Genomic DNA, 12,939 nt, shown 5'->3' with positions numbered 1-12,939 from the left:
TTCAAATTCCCTCTGCACTAATGGGACAGCTATGAGTCCCATCGTTTCCCACCAGCGGAGCTAGTTGGCTAGTTCAAACTTTCGCCAACTTAATAAAAGCTTAACTCGTGTCACACTATTCGCCAACAGCGAATTTTCATCTATTTTATATGTTTTCAAATAGCAGGGAATTCAAGCCAAACCGTTGCAACTCTGCCATCAATCATTATGTTAAGCCCGCCTAACAACTCTATACACGATTTGATTGGCCTGATAGAAGTTTAATTTTTCGAGCTCACAAGCCAACGGAGAGTTGCTAGACTAGCCCTGGCAGCAAATGTAATTTGCTGCCGCTAGGGTGCGTCTAGATTTCTAGGCTAGAATAAACATGGATTGAATGCAATTATCCCGCCCCTCGGACTGAGCACTGCGAACGGTGAGTGCCCAGACCCTACATTTTAATGTGGGTCTGGCTCGTCAGGCTATGTTTATTCTATTTTTAACCAAAATTATTATTATTATTATTTATGAAGATTAAAATACAATTTGTTGGAAATTATTACAAATTGCAATATTAAATTACATAATGAATTGGCAATTGCATAATTTAATGTCTTTTTGAACTTCATATTGCAGATTGCATTCTCATTTGAATTAAGCTACACATATGCTTCCATAGTTTGGCATCACATCTCATAAGGTGTTTTAAGCGGTGAGATTTGCTGAATACAGAGACATTTACGCGATGGCTATCTGCTTACTGCTGACTGAACCCTATACAACAACACAACTTGTTTTTAACACATCTCTGTGTCCAGATAGGGACAACACATTCATATTAAGAGAGTATAAACCTCCGGGTCACAGCATGTACGTGTACATGTAACCCAGAGTAGCCAACGTAACCCGTGTCGTGTGGGTAACGTGGGGTGGGCAAGCAGAGTCACACACCACACTGGACTTCTGCATAGAACACATGTACTCACAGCATAGAAGCCAAAACAACAATTTGTCATCACAGCTCTTACAACATCACAAAACAGCAACTCTTGTATTTGCTTTGTGTGTGTGTAATCTATGTTGCTTTATTTTTACTCTCAAAGTTGACATTTAATATGTTTTATACATCTACAATTTTATACATGTTATGTGTGTACATGTTTTTGTGATTAATGTGATGTGAATAGAAACTATAAAATGTATCATGGAAGAAGACAGAACCATCTTTTTTTCAAGGAAGTTAGACAAATCTACAGCATGGTAGAGGAGCACTGCCACCTGGTGGTGAAGTGTGGTACTGCTATAGTTCTAACTGCAGATAATTTGCTTCCCAATAACAAGTGATCAGTATCAATATTATAAACCATCTCTATAATCACTTGAAGGTAATGCAATGCTTTTCATAGAGTGTATGTTTTAGATAATCTCTAGGCATAGATAATGCAAATAACACCATTGTATTTCATCTTTCTTTGGTCATATTCAATAATTATCACAGTGGTATCTGTGATAATTATTGAATTTATCTATTTATTTATTTATAGTGGTATCTGTGATAATTATTGAATTTATCTAAATCTTTGTTGCAGTAATGCTCTGAATGCTGATCTGAATGAAATGCTTTGAACTACACTACCCATAAACTAGTGTGTGTTTTCAATGGAAGGTGAAAGTGGTATCTGGGGCCTATGACAGCACTGGCCAGTAGTAAATAAGTGTTTTTTCTATGGGTTGCCGTTTCCGAAAGTGGATTGATTTAAGATCAATTTGGAACGTAAGCACAACACTCATCAATGTGAATTCTGTGTATCTGGACGACATTTCAGACATCTGACCAACCGAAGCTGCACAGTTCTTAAAAGGGTGTGATATCCAAAACGGTCTGAGACAGCTGATAACCTAACAGATCTGAACACTGTGTTGTGTTTCCCTGTTTCGTTTGTTTTTTTGTTTTTTTTTTACAATTTCACACTTCTTACTTCACTTTCCCATTTTCAGTGTGATTCCCACCTTAGAGCCGTCTCACATAGAACAGCAAGCGAGTGCTATGAGCCTGGTGGTGTGAGCAGTGCTATGAGCCTGGTGGTGTGAGCAGTGCTATGAGCCGGGTGGTGTGAGCAGTGCTATGAGCCTGGTGGTGTGAGCAGTTTCTTTAAGAAACACAGCAGATGTCAGGCCACTGCTGCCCTTCGCCTCTATGATCGGTCAGTAAAGAAAACGTACCTGGTCACTAATCTGGATCCATATCATCATGTAGGAGGACCAGGCAATGGTGACCCTTAATGTATATGGTATAGTATATAGTATATAGTATATATACTCTTTTGATCCCGTGAGGGAAATTTGGTCACTGCATTTATCCCAATCCGTGAATTAGTGAAACAGACACAGCACACAGTGTACACACAGTGAGGTGAAGCACACACTAATCCCGGCGCAGTGAGCTGCCTCCATCAACAGCGGCGCTCGGGGAGCAGTAAGGGGTTTGGTGCCTTGCTCAAGGGCACTTCAGCCGTGCCTACTGGTCGGGGTTTGAAATGGCAACCCTCCGGTTACAAGTCCGAAGTGCTAACCAGTAGGCTACGGCTGCCCTTTTGGTGACCCTAAAATGGCGGTTTTGAGGCAAATCTGATGAGTACTTGTGTGGCTATGTGAGGGGACATGCACACAGACAGACAGACAGACAGACAAACGGACAAAAAAAAAGGACCCAACCTGAATGGACCTCTACACACACACACACACACACACACACACACACACACACACACACACCACTCACCAACCCACACACCATCACCATCACCACTTTCCAGGGACAAGTGGAATCACTAACCTGCATGTATTCTGGCAGTGGGCTGAGCTGTTGTACTCATCAGACCCATCGCAGCAATCTAGGGGGGGAAACCAAAACCATAGAAATTAAAATGTATCACACCATAGAGACTTCTGGAGTAGAGGACGAAGCAGTTCATGTGTTTGACAGAGCTTTTCATTTACCCTGGCTGGAGATAAATACATTTTCTTCAAAAGAACAACAAGAAGAAAGAAACAACTTTCCAACTTTTAAACATAAACTCAAAACATGGATTAAGGTAAACCAAACTTGTAACCATGGGTAATCACATCCCTAAGTCTCACACTCATTTAATTCCCAAACTGTTAATGTACATTATCCACACTGTACTGGTCTTGTATGTGTTTTACTGTATGTTTTTTGTTTACCTGTTTGTTCTGTGTAATGTGTTGTAATATCTGTTTGTCTTGTGTGTAATGTATAGCCAGCTGTACCGTACTTTCTTGTCTGATGGGTATCTTTGGTCTAGGTACCAGCTTGCACAGCTTGACTAGTCACTTGTACTCTTTTTATTTCTAAATTGTTTTATTTTTCTGTTTGCTGTTTCATTCTAGGCCGAGGTGTGTGTGTGTGTGTGTGTGTGTGTGTGTGTGTGTGTGTGTGTGTGTGTGTGTGTGTGTGTGTGTGTGTGTCTGTGAGTGTGTGAGAGAGAGAGAAAAAAAAGAGAAAGAAAGACAGAGAGAACCTCTAATAGCTCATAGCTATGGAACGCTGTCTGTGGTAGGAGCTATGGAACGCTGTCTGTGGTAGGAGCTATGGAACGCTGTCTGTGGTAGGAGCTATGGAACGCTGTCTGTGGTAGGAGCTATGGAACGCCTTGTTTCAACAGCAGGCAGAAGAGGGGAGTGAGAGAAGAGAATGACACTACAGAGAGAAGTAGTAAGAAAAGACAGTGAAAAAAAAATAGAAAAGTGAGAACTAATTAAAAAAATCTGCCATAGAGGATTTTATTTCACAGTGTTGCAAAAAGCAGACTTAGACTCAGTCTACACTAAGGATGACCATCTAGACCAGGGGTCTCAAACTCCGGCCCGTGCCCGGCCCAGTTCCGGCCCGCGACCTAATGTCAAAATAATATGTAATTCGGCTCTTGAGGGTATTTTTGATTAAGACAAACAACAACACTGGTTAAAATAGACGATAAATCCAAGACGGTGACAAATCCCATTCCTACTCTCCTCCACTAGTTGCCAGACATCCAGAGCTTCGATTCAAGCCCAAATTCGCTGCACAAAGTTTTCAGGAAATGTTGCATTCCACGCGAGAAACACGAAGACGTGCATTTGTTTGTAATGACGCGGAAGCGATGCAGGCCAGCTTGGGTGCCATTCCGAACTTAGTCCCGCCCACAACATTTGAGGTCAGGAAGTTCGGTCTGGTATTGCTCCATTTTGGAGCAAGTATGCTCACCCTAGATCGGACGGACCAATCAAATCGGCCTTTACGATGATGGACAGGTGAGCAACAGCGCCTGGTCTATCACGTCATCTGAGCACGCTTACATTAGGCTTATGTTTGAAACAAAAACGCTGTGGCTAGAAGGATACATGGCTTTTAAGACCCCATATGGAAAATGCATATTATTTAATGAAGTTTTATCAAAGAAAACGATTATTTCTGAAAACTTTGGCCAAAGTTGAGATGTGGAAAAACTCGTGGTTTCACTTTCATTAAGGGAAACAGCGCTGTTGCATTGCGACATGTTCCCTCGTTCGTTTGAAATGTCTCATTGACTACCTGTTCGAGGGATTTGCGACAGTCTTTCCTAGCTGTTTAACATGTTTGTAGCATTTCAGTGTTCAACAGAATTATTTTTAAAAACGGAGGGTATATAGGCTATCAGTTTTTTCCTAATAGCCTACCCTACTACGTTTCTCTTAGATTTCGCTAATGAGTGTTGTAGGCTAGGACAGTGTTTTTCAACTACTGTGCCGGGGCACACTAGTGTGCCGTGAGAGATCATCAGGTGTGCCGCAGAAAATTACCCAAATGTCACTCACTGGTCCAGAAAAGCAACTGTTGCATCAAATAATCGAATTTATAACCACATGCTCTCATTGATTGTATGATTGCACTATTTGTGGTATGCAGGCATTGTACAACGGGGGCCCCATATCCAGAATTCACAGAATCATCACATATCCAGTTCATAACAACAATTAAATTAGATATAGTCACCTACAAATGAAACAGAGGGCGCTTGTTTTATTGAGCAGGTCTTGATAGAAGCCATAATAAGGCCATTTCTGTGTATTATTTGAAATTTTAGGCTATGGTATGTTTATTTTCTTCACACAGGATGTTAGTGTGCCGTGGGACATTTTAAGTGTCTAAAGTGTTGAAAAACAAAAACAAAACAAAACAAAAAAGGTTGAAAAACACTGGGCTAGGAGTTATTGACGGCAACTTTTACAAAAGACCAGCAAATAATGTTAAGGCATTTGTGGAGAAGAAGGACGGTTTGTGTGTTTTCTTCCTACACCTCACGGCAAGCTATTTCGTTGCTCTGATTGGTTAGGTCTATCCAATTGAGTGCAGAGGCATTCCCCCCCTGTATCGGTTGAAACACGCCCCATAATTATGTCCCAATGGAGCAGTATCAGACTCATATTCTGACTAGAATTGAGTATGACTACGTCAGGCTAGATGCAGGCAGTAATTTTGCACAAATTGAAGCAGAAAAAGGCCGACACCAAATGTTGAAAAAACGTTCAGGTGTGATGAAGTCTTGGGTAGGCTATGTTATTCACCTATTCTGACTCTGAAGGAGAATATCATGCCTTTTGGAGATTATGATCGACTATTGACAGTGATAGTCACGGTGCGTCTGTGAATGGAGGTGCGTCTTTGCGTGTGTACGACGGTGTCCACTAAGCCTACCATGCTTATTTTGACCCTCTGCTCAACATAGCTGGAGGTTCGCCCTGTCTGGTTCGCCCTGTCGGGACTTATTTTCCCAATAATGACCGGCGTTCTATACATTATCCCTTACTTAGCAGACCACCGAAGATTGGGAAGGCCCATTCAAGTGAATGGAGCATTCTGCAGCATTATGAAGAGCCGTGTAATACAGGCTAGTAATTTACATCTTAGGCCTACTGTTTTTCTGTTAATTTGTTATATGGGTAATATGACAAAAAAGAAAGTAAACCTGCTCAAATATGTTCAACATCCAGTATTTACTGAAAGGTGCATAATTTGAGGTGCGTGCTATCCAGTGGCAAATTAGATGGGTAAATTTACCCCCTTCATAAACTTTTGTTCATATAGATTTTTATATTTACAGTAGGACTTTATCTCTGACCACTTTCAAACCTTTTGAAATTTTGATGTCAAAATCCAATGGTGTTGTTTTCTTAACCCTAAAGTTTGCCATGCAGGTTTAAATAAGTTATCAGAGGAAAATATTTTTATTTGGTGTGAAACACACACATACCTGTTTTTATGCTTTTTGTTTGTTTTATAATTTGAATTAATATTTATTTTATCATTATTGTATTTATAAGCTAAGGTTGCTAGCACAGGTGTCTAAAAAGAGATAAAAACACTTGCACTTTCTGTTTGCAGTTTTGTGTGGTATTTGAAAAAAAAAAAAAAAAAAACATTGCATTTTCAGAAATAGCCGGCCATCCAATCAGATGACGTTGGCAGAAGTGGCCCCCAGCTCATTTGAGTTTGAGACCCCTAATCTAGACTGAGCGAGACCTCTAAATCACACCACCAATAACTGCACAGCTGAACTAGGTATCTTACCAGTGTCATTCTTGACTATGTGCTGCATCTAACAGCCTTCCTTATATTATCTCAGGATTATATGGGATTTTTCATTTTTAGGGTTTTGGAATATTGAGGTAAAATCACAACATATTCCACCAAACACATGCGTCATATCATGTCCATGTGTGTTGCGTATCTTTTATGTTCTGTCATGTTTATGCTATAGGAACACACACTCACCACAGATGCCGTCGTTGACTCTGGAGGACTGGATGTAGTGTGGTCGGAAGCCCAAGTTTGTGCAATAGAAATGCCCATTAGGACAAGCTGCGGTGCCTGAGAGGAGAAAGCTATGTCAATAACAAATAACACATGTGCACAGTAGTCTGTAGCCTACGTCTCACCTCAAACATCTCACTGTATTTCAGCAGAACAAACTGCTTCTTTAGCTATTTTTGATAATATTGCACTATTAAAGTATATTGAGTTTTGATTTTGCAGGAATACATAAGTTATTCCAGGGAGAAATGTGAGATGGGAAAGATCACCAAAGGCACCAACAACAGGAACAGCTACAGGATGGACTCTAGTGTGTATGGTAAAGAAATTATTAAATTAACCACCAGGTGGCGGTAGTGCACTGCTATTCGGCTGCAAGCAATTTAGCAGATGTTTCACCATAGAAATAAACAATGCTCTGATGGCAGATCGTCGAATCCGAATTTAAGAACTTGTTTAAATTTGGTGACCTCTGACTGGTGTCGGTCTGCCTGTACATTTAATGGGCTGAAACGAGTCCGTTTAAAAACGTTCATACCTTGTTCAGCTACACTGCCTCACACACTATAACAGCCCGTTCGGGGACAATTGTGTGATGATGATGAGCAGTTTGTCAACTGCAGTGGAAAGTCATACACAACGAAATAAATGCAAATATGCTCTACCAGGTTCATCGGACCCATCCGCGCAGTCGCAGTAGTCGTCATTCACTTGCTCGAAGGGAATCAGTTTTGAGCCATCTATGCAAAGGAATGACTTCCTCTCTTTGTAAAATCTCTTATCTGCAAAACAAACCACAACGATATGCACATGACACGCCGAAAGACATCATGCAAACTAGGTTAAAGTTATTTCACAAATTGCTTTGAGCACTTATTCATTTAGGCTACCATTGCTGCTGCAGACAAATGGACATGGAGTAGTCGTGTTGTGTTGTGTGTGTGTCCAAGTCTTAGCCAAGCCTACATAATCTAATGTTTGTCACTCACAAGACAGAGATATGCCCCGGATCTTCCTCGATTCCACAAACACAGCAGCCCAGATGACAGCTACGGCGATGTGATAATGCATGTCCGTGGAATCAGCTGGAGTTGCGCGTTTGCGATGCTGATAAAGCAGTTTAACGATCAGGGTGATACGGCTTATTGATAATGGGGCGTCCGGGTAGCAGACAGACAGGCTAGGCAAATGACACTCACTCGCACTGGACTGCTAGGAGCTTAATATGTGAGCTTGTTAACTGTCACATAACAGAGATTTAATTAATAACGCACTAGGTTTAATTCACAGCCTGTGAATCACAGCCTGTTGTCTGCCGACTTCGGAAAAAGAAACAAAATAAATTGATATGTCACATGAAGCGCGACGATCTTGCATTTAATTGTCATATATACACCTGTCAAGATGCCATTGCAATGTTGTTTTGGCGCTTCCTGTGTCTGGGCCACGTGGTATTAAATACGTCATTGTTTACGGTTTACAGGGTTCCCTTTTAAAGCTACAGTAACCTATCAAAAGTAGGCTAATGGGCCCGCTACCGTGCGTAAACTAATAGGCCTTCTAATGTAGGCCTACTTAATGTATGTAATTAACATGTGTGTGTGTGTTTGTGTGTGTGTGTGTGTGTGTGTGTGTGTGTGTGTAAGAGAGAGAGAGAGAGAGAGAGAGATTTTATTGATCCCCAAGGGAAAGAGAGAGAGAGGCAGAGAGAGAGAGCTCTTGCTAGACCAAGTTGCATCACCCAAGTCCCATTTCAAATAAATGTATAAATGTCTATTTACAGTTACAGTATTTACAAGTTTTTAGGCAAATGTCATCTATTGCCCATCCTCTTACATTCTTAATTCTTAACACACAGTAAATTCTAAATTTGTTGAGCATTAAACTTTCATTTTCTGTGACACAAATCATCAAAAATCACCAATTAAATAGGTCATTTTAAAAATATGTTAATGTACTTATTTATTAATCAAAGTCCCAAGTGTAACAGTCACTGATCAGGATTGCAAGAACATTTTCCCTCAGCTAAGTGGCACAGTAATTTGACATTAGCCTGCTGAAATTCATGTTTAGAATGAGTGAAATGTGATCGCTGGTCTATAACTGTTTCACTCTTGTATTGTGGATACTTTTGTAATTGTTTTGTTTGTACTTGTAATATTTACAAACTTTTTTTTTCTTTGAAGTGCATTAATTGTTTCATTCATTTTATATAAACTATGACATTGGTATTTCAGAAGAGACCCATTTTGACTGAAGGGTAGCCTATAGCCTAGGCCTAAATACATTAATCTAAAAATGGCACTTTCAATAACCACCAGTGTTTGATCAGTTGGTCAATGCATTATAAAATATAGCTGCATAGTTTGTATGCTAAGTCATCTTTAGACTGAATCTGACACTCAACACAAGGCTGAGATGATCAACGGAGAGAAGAGATAGGGCCATTTAACTGTCCGTTCCCACACTGCATAGGCCTACAAGTTCACAAATCCAAGTAGGTTAACTCTATAAAAGGACCTATACAGTGATCCTTTAAAATTCCATAATGTAGCCATTCAGCTATTTTCATCTCTAGTTATGAAATGTTTCACCTGATGCCAGACATCTTTGAATAGCTTCACCTCAAACTGAAGGAGTTCTTATTTTGCACTTTCACAGGTACACAAAAAGAACTCCCTCCCTCTCTCTCTCTCTCTCTCTCTCTCTCTCAATATTTAAGTTTCCTGAGTTAAAGTGCATCACTTGACCCCGCAATAACAGAACAACACAGTTTTCTTATTTGTATTTATTTGTGAAAATAACGTTATGTACAATAGTTACAAACTGTCAAAGTAAAGATAAGTCGTAAAAAGTTCCAGTTCGTACAGTTCCTGAATATTAATCTATAGACTGGATATCATTGAGGCACAATGGGTTATAATGATTGATTGAGCCAATGACGATGTATAAAAACGCAAGGGGAAAGAAAATCTTTGTACAAAAATATAAAATATAGTGTTATAATATCAGATATATATTATTTTTCGTTGCTAAGACGGGAATAAATGCTTGTATTTGGAAAAGAATCTTTGGCTTGAAGGCAAGAGATGTCCCGAATCACACCTGGGAATGAATAGTCCAGTGGAGGTCGAAACGGGAGCGTTGGTATAAGCCCGGAGGTCACGTAAGGTGCCATTATGCTCGGTAATCCTGCGCCCGATGTCGAGTAAGCCAAACGAAGTGGAGATATGCCGAAGCGTGGGCTTAGTCCATACAACCCGTCGCTCCCGACTGCGCTTGCCATCGACGTTTGGAGGGGGGAGAAAGCTGATTTGGAGCTGAAACCCCCTATGGCTGCGCCTAAGGGTCGGATTGTGGATGGCCTCGGGGCGGTCGAGTTGTCTGGTCTGGACAGTCCACTGGTCTCAGGAGAGCCTTTATTCTCCTTCGAGTTTAGAAGCATCTCGATGGCTCTAACTATGTCCCCGGTGCAGGTTTTCAGCGCCGAATCCAAAGTGTCCCGTTGTAGATGAGGGAAGATCTTCATCATGACGTTGGTAGGGTCTCTGTTTTTCCCCATGGCACCTGACCCGCTTTGCTCGTAGGAGGTATACTCCTTGGGTTTCTCTGAATCGCTGCCCGATTCTGGATCAGACGATAACTGCGATCGTGGACTGGCAGAACGGTCAGACCTGCGGTCGAACCCATCAGGTGAGGGACTGCCACTGGTTTTGTCAAGATCTTGGTGCGTTTTCTCTCGACCCCCACAGGTGTCTTCCCTCTCGATGGGAGAGTGCAGTATAGAGTTACCGGGAGCAAACAGGGATCGACCCATAAATCCGTTGTAAACATTATATTTCACCAACTTGTCTGCAAAATGAAACACATCAGGTATAAGACAATTAAGTAACAACGTAAGTTAAGCACAAACCATTACATATAGCCTACAGGCTTTCAATAGAATTCCTATAGACTTACCGCCTACGCTATCCGATTTTATTGATTTATTATTGAATTATATCATCGTATGTTTATGCGCAATGACGCATGGTTTTGGTGGGAAACATACCGTCTTTATGGTCTCCATTTCCAAAGGGATCAAATGAGGTTGGTCTTGCGGAGGTCAGGCCTGGAGCACCTGAACCAACGGCTGTCGAGGTGAGGGTAACTCCGGGTTCCGTCGCCCCAGGACCGGTGTACATGAACTGCAGCTCTCGCGCCTCACTCTCCTCCTGCGCCTGTTGCCGCCGAAGAGCCACCTGCGCGGCCATCACCCGCTGCCTCTCCGCGATGAGCGTGCACTTGGCGCACACGCAGTCCCTCCAGCGGCAGAAGCGCTTGTGTCCTTTCAGCGCCGACACAACGCCATGGTTTCGACACCGGGCGCACTTGGGAGTCCGGGGATAGCCTCTCTCTAGCGAGGGGTTGCAGGCTGCCGCCGCGGCCGCCCGGAGGAAGAGGGGCGGGGGACGGAGAAGTGATGTTGGCATTTGTAGGCCCACTGAGAGAGAAGGGGCATGACCGGTCATGGTGAGTTGCCTGCTGCTTCCATCCATTTCGTCCGAGTTTTGGGACGAGCACACTTGTGTTTTGCACTTGTCTTTGGCGAGTCTCTCCGAAGTGTGGCTTGTCAGAAAATGTGTGGGAAGTGTTGCGGTGATGCTTAAAAGTGCCAGAACATTCGCCCTCGAGGTGGCACTGTGTGAAATTGAACACCAAAGACACTCCCCTTCCATTCACAGTTTAAACAGCGCCCTGTCCTGCTGTGCGCGCCAACGGCTAATGTGCTGCTTAGTATTTTAAAAAGTTAAGATTAAAAAGTTAAAAAAAGAAAAGCAGCTTAAAGAAAATGCAACATTCAGAAAACCGAATATAAGTAACAAAACAATACAAATAAATGATGTTTATAATTTTGTATCCATATTTCCACTAGGGCTACTGTGATGATTTTGTTCCATTGTTTTAACATATGTATTATGGTTACTGGCGTTTTTTTATTTTGTTTTTTGTCTTTTTTTCCCATTCGTTATCATGTCTGTCTGTCTCCCAGCGCAAACTAGTAGGTCTAGGTCCAGTGACTTCCCCCGTGCTGCTCCGTGCATAATTCAAATTGACCACTGGGTGGCATGCGGAGCCAAAGTGTGTGTGTGCTGTGGTGCAGGACTTCACTGAATTCCCCATTCTCAGCTAGACCCAGCCACCAGGTGATTGACAAATAAGGGTGAAGCCTACCTCTAACACTCTCCAATTCTCCAACATTAAAGGGTTATATCTCATTTTCACAAATAAAATGTTTTCTCTCTCACTATACCAGTAATGTCCAAGAAGACTATGACAGGTCTTAAGATTAGTTCTAGATAGTGCTTGTTAGTCTGGTTGTTATCAGGACATAATGAGGGTGTTTGATTTATTTGGTGGGTGAGAGCCTGTTTCATTTATGACATGATTAAAGTTAATGCCATTTCGTTTTTAAATACTTGAATTTCCCCTTGGGGATCAATAAAGTATCTATCTATCTATCTACTACCCAAAGTAGGCTTCTTAGGTCAAATAGGCCAGTGTGTGAAACCCTTCAGGCCATCATGACAAAGCCTCAGCAAGGGTTGTAATTAACTAAAAAACATTCTCTTTTTTTGCTTCTGTTCTGTTACACAATGATCCATCTGTTAACTTACACCCTCACTGTTACTAATGATTGCCGAAGCAAGATTTCCTTTTTGATTGGGCTTGTATTAGATTTCACCAAACAGCTTGGCATAGCCGTTTGCACCAAACACATTGTAATGACCACACAGTGGAGTGGCTTTTCAGTTGAACATGGTCCTGCATGGGAGTTTTGTCAAACTGCTATTTATTCACTGTCCGTTCTGTGGCTCATAATTGCATGGTTTCATCTTTCCGCTTGAAGGAAAACTCCGGCAGCCAGGCAGCTACAGTGCTACACTCTGGGGGCATGATTTTAAAGATGCCCCCAGAGTGTAGCACTGTAGCTGCCTGGCTTCTCTGGCTGTAAGGCAGCAGCAACTCAAGCTAGGTAGCACAGATGTTTTTAGTTTTATTTCGTATCGATAGTACTCAGTGACATTCGAGAAACAGAGATCTAGGTGAAAAATCTGAATTTTCCT

At 41.7% G+C, this 12,939-nt stretch overlaps 2 protein-coding genes across 2 annotated transcripts in view; both read right to left on the bottom strand.

Moving 5' to 3' along the window:
- The window catches only part of LOC125289302 (glucosidase 2 subunit beta-like), a 98,927-nt gene extending 90,668 nt beyond the window's left edge, over positions 1–8,259 (bottom strand). Inside the window, exons 1-4 of the mRNA XM_048236056.1 lie at positions 7,822–8,259; positions 7,498–7,614; positions 6,794–6,889; positions 2,816–2,873 (exon numbers count right to left, since the gene is read on the bottom strand). Coding sequence (XP_048092013.1) covers positions 2,816–2,873; positions 6,794–6,889; positions 7,498–7,614; positions 7,822–7,903 — 353 coding nt within the window. The 5' untranslated portion in view covers positions 7,904–8,259. The remainder of the gene's footprint in view (positions 1–2,815; positions 2,874–6,793; positions 6,890–7,497; positions 7,615–7,821) is intronic.
- A 1,361-nt stretch (positions 8,260–9,620) lies between these two features.
- On the bottom strand, positions 9,621–11,409 carry LOC125289526 (doublesex- and mab-3-related transcription factor A1-like). The gene is made up of 2 exons (XM_048236429.1): positions 10,884–11,409; positions 9,621–10,684 (listed from the first exon to the last, which is right to left on the bottom strand). The coding sequence occupies exons 1-2, from the start codon at positions 11,368–11,370 to the stop codon at positions 9,852–9,854; spliced, it is 1,320 nt and encodes a 439-aa protein (XP_048092386.1). The 5' UTR covers positions 11,371–11,409; the 3' UTR covers positions 9,621–9,851.
- Positions 11,410–12,939: the final 1,530 nt, after the last annotated feature.

This window comes from Alosa alosa, chromosome 24 (assembly GCF_017589495.1).
Source record: "Alosa alosa isolate M-15738 ecotype Scorff River chromosome 24, AALO_Geno_1.1, whole genome shotgun sequence".
Classification (NCBI taxonomy): domain Eukaryota; kingdom Metazoa; phylum Chordata; class Actinopteri; order Clupeiformes; family Clupeidae; genus Alosa; species Alosa alosa.
This window is presented reverse-complemented; position numbering and strand designations above follow the sequence as displayed.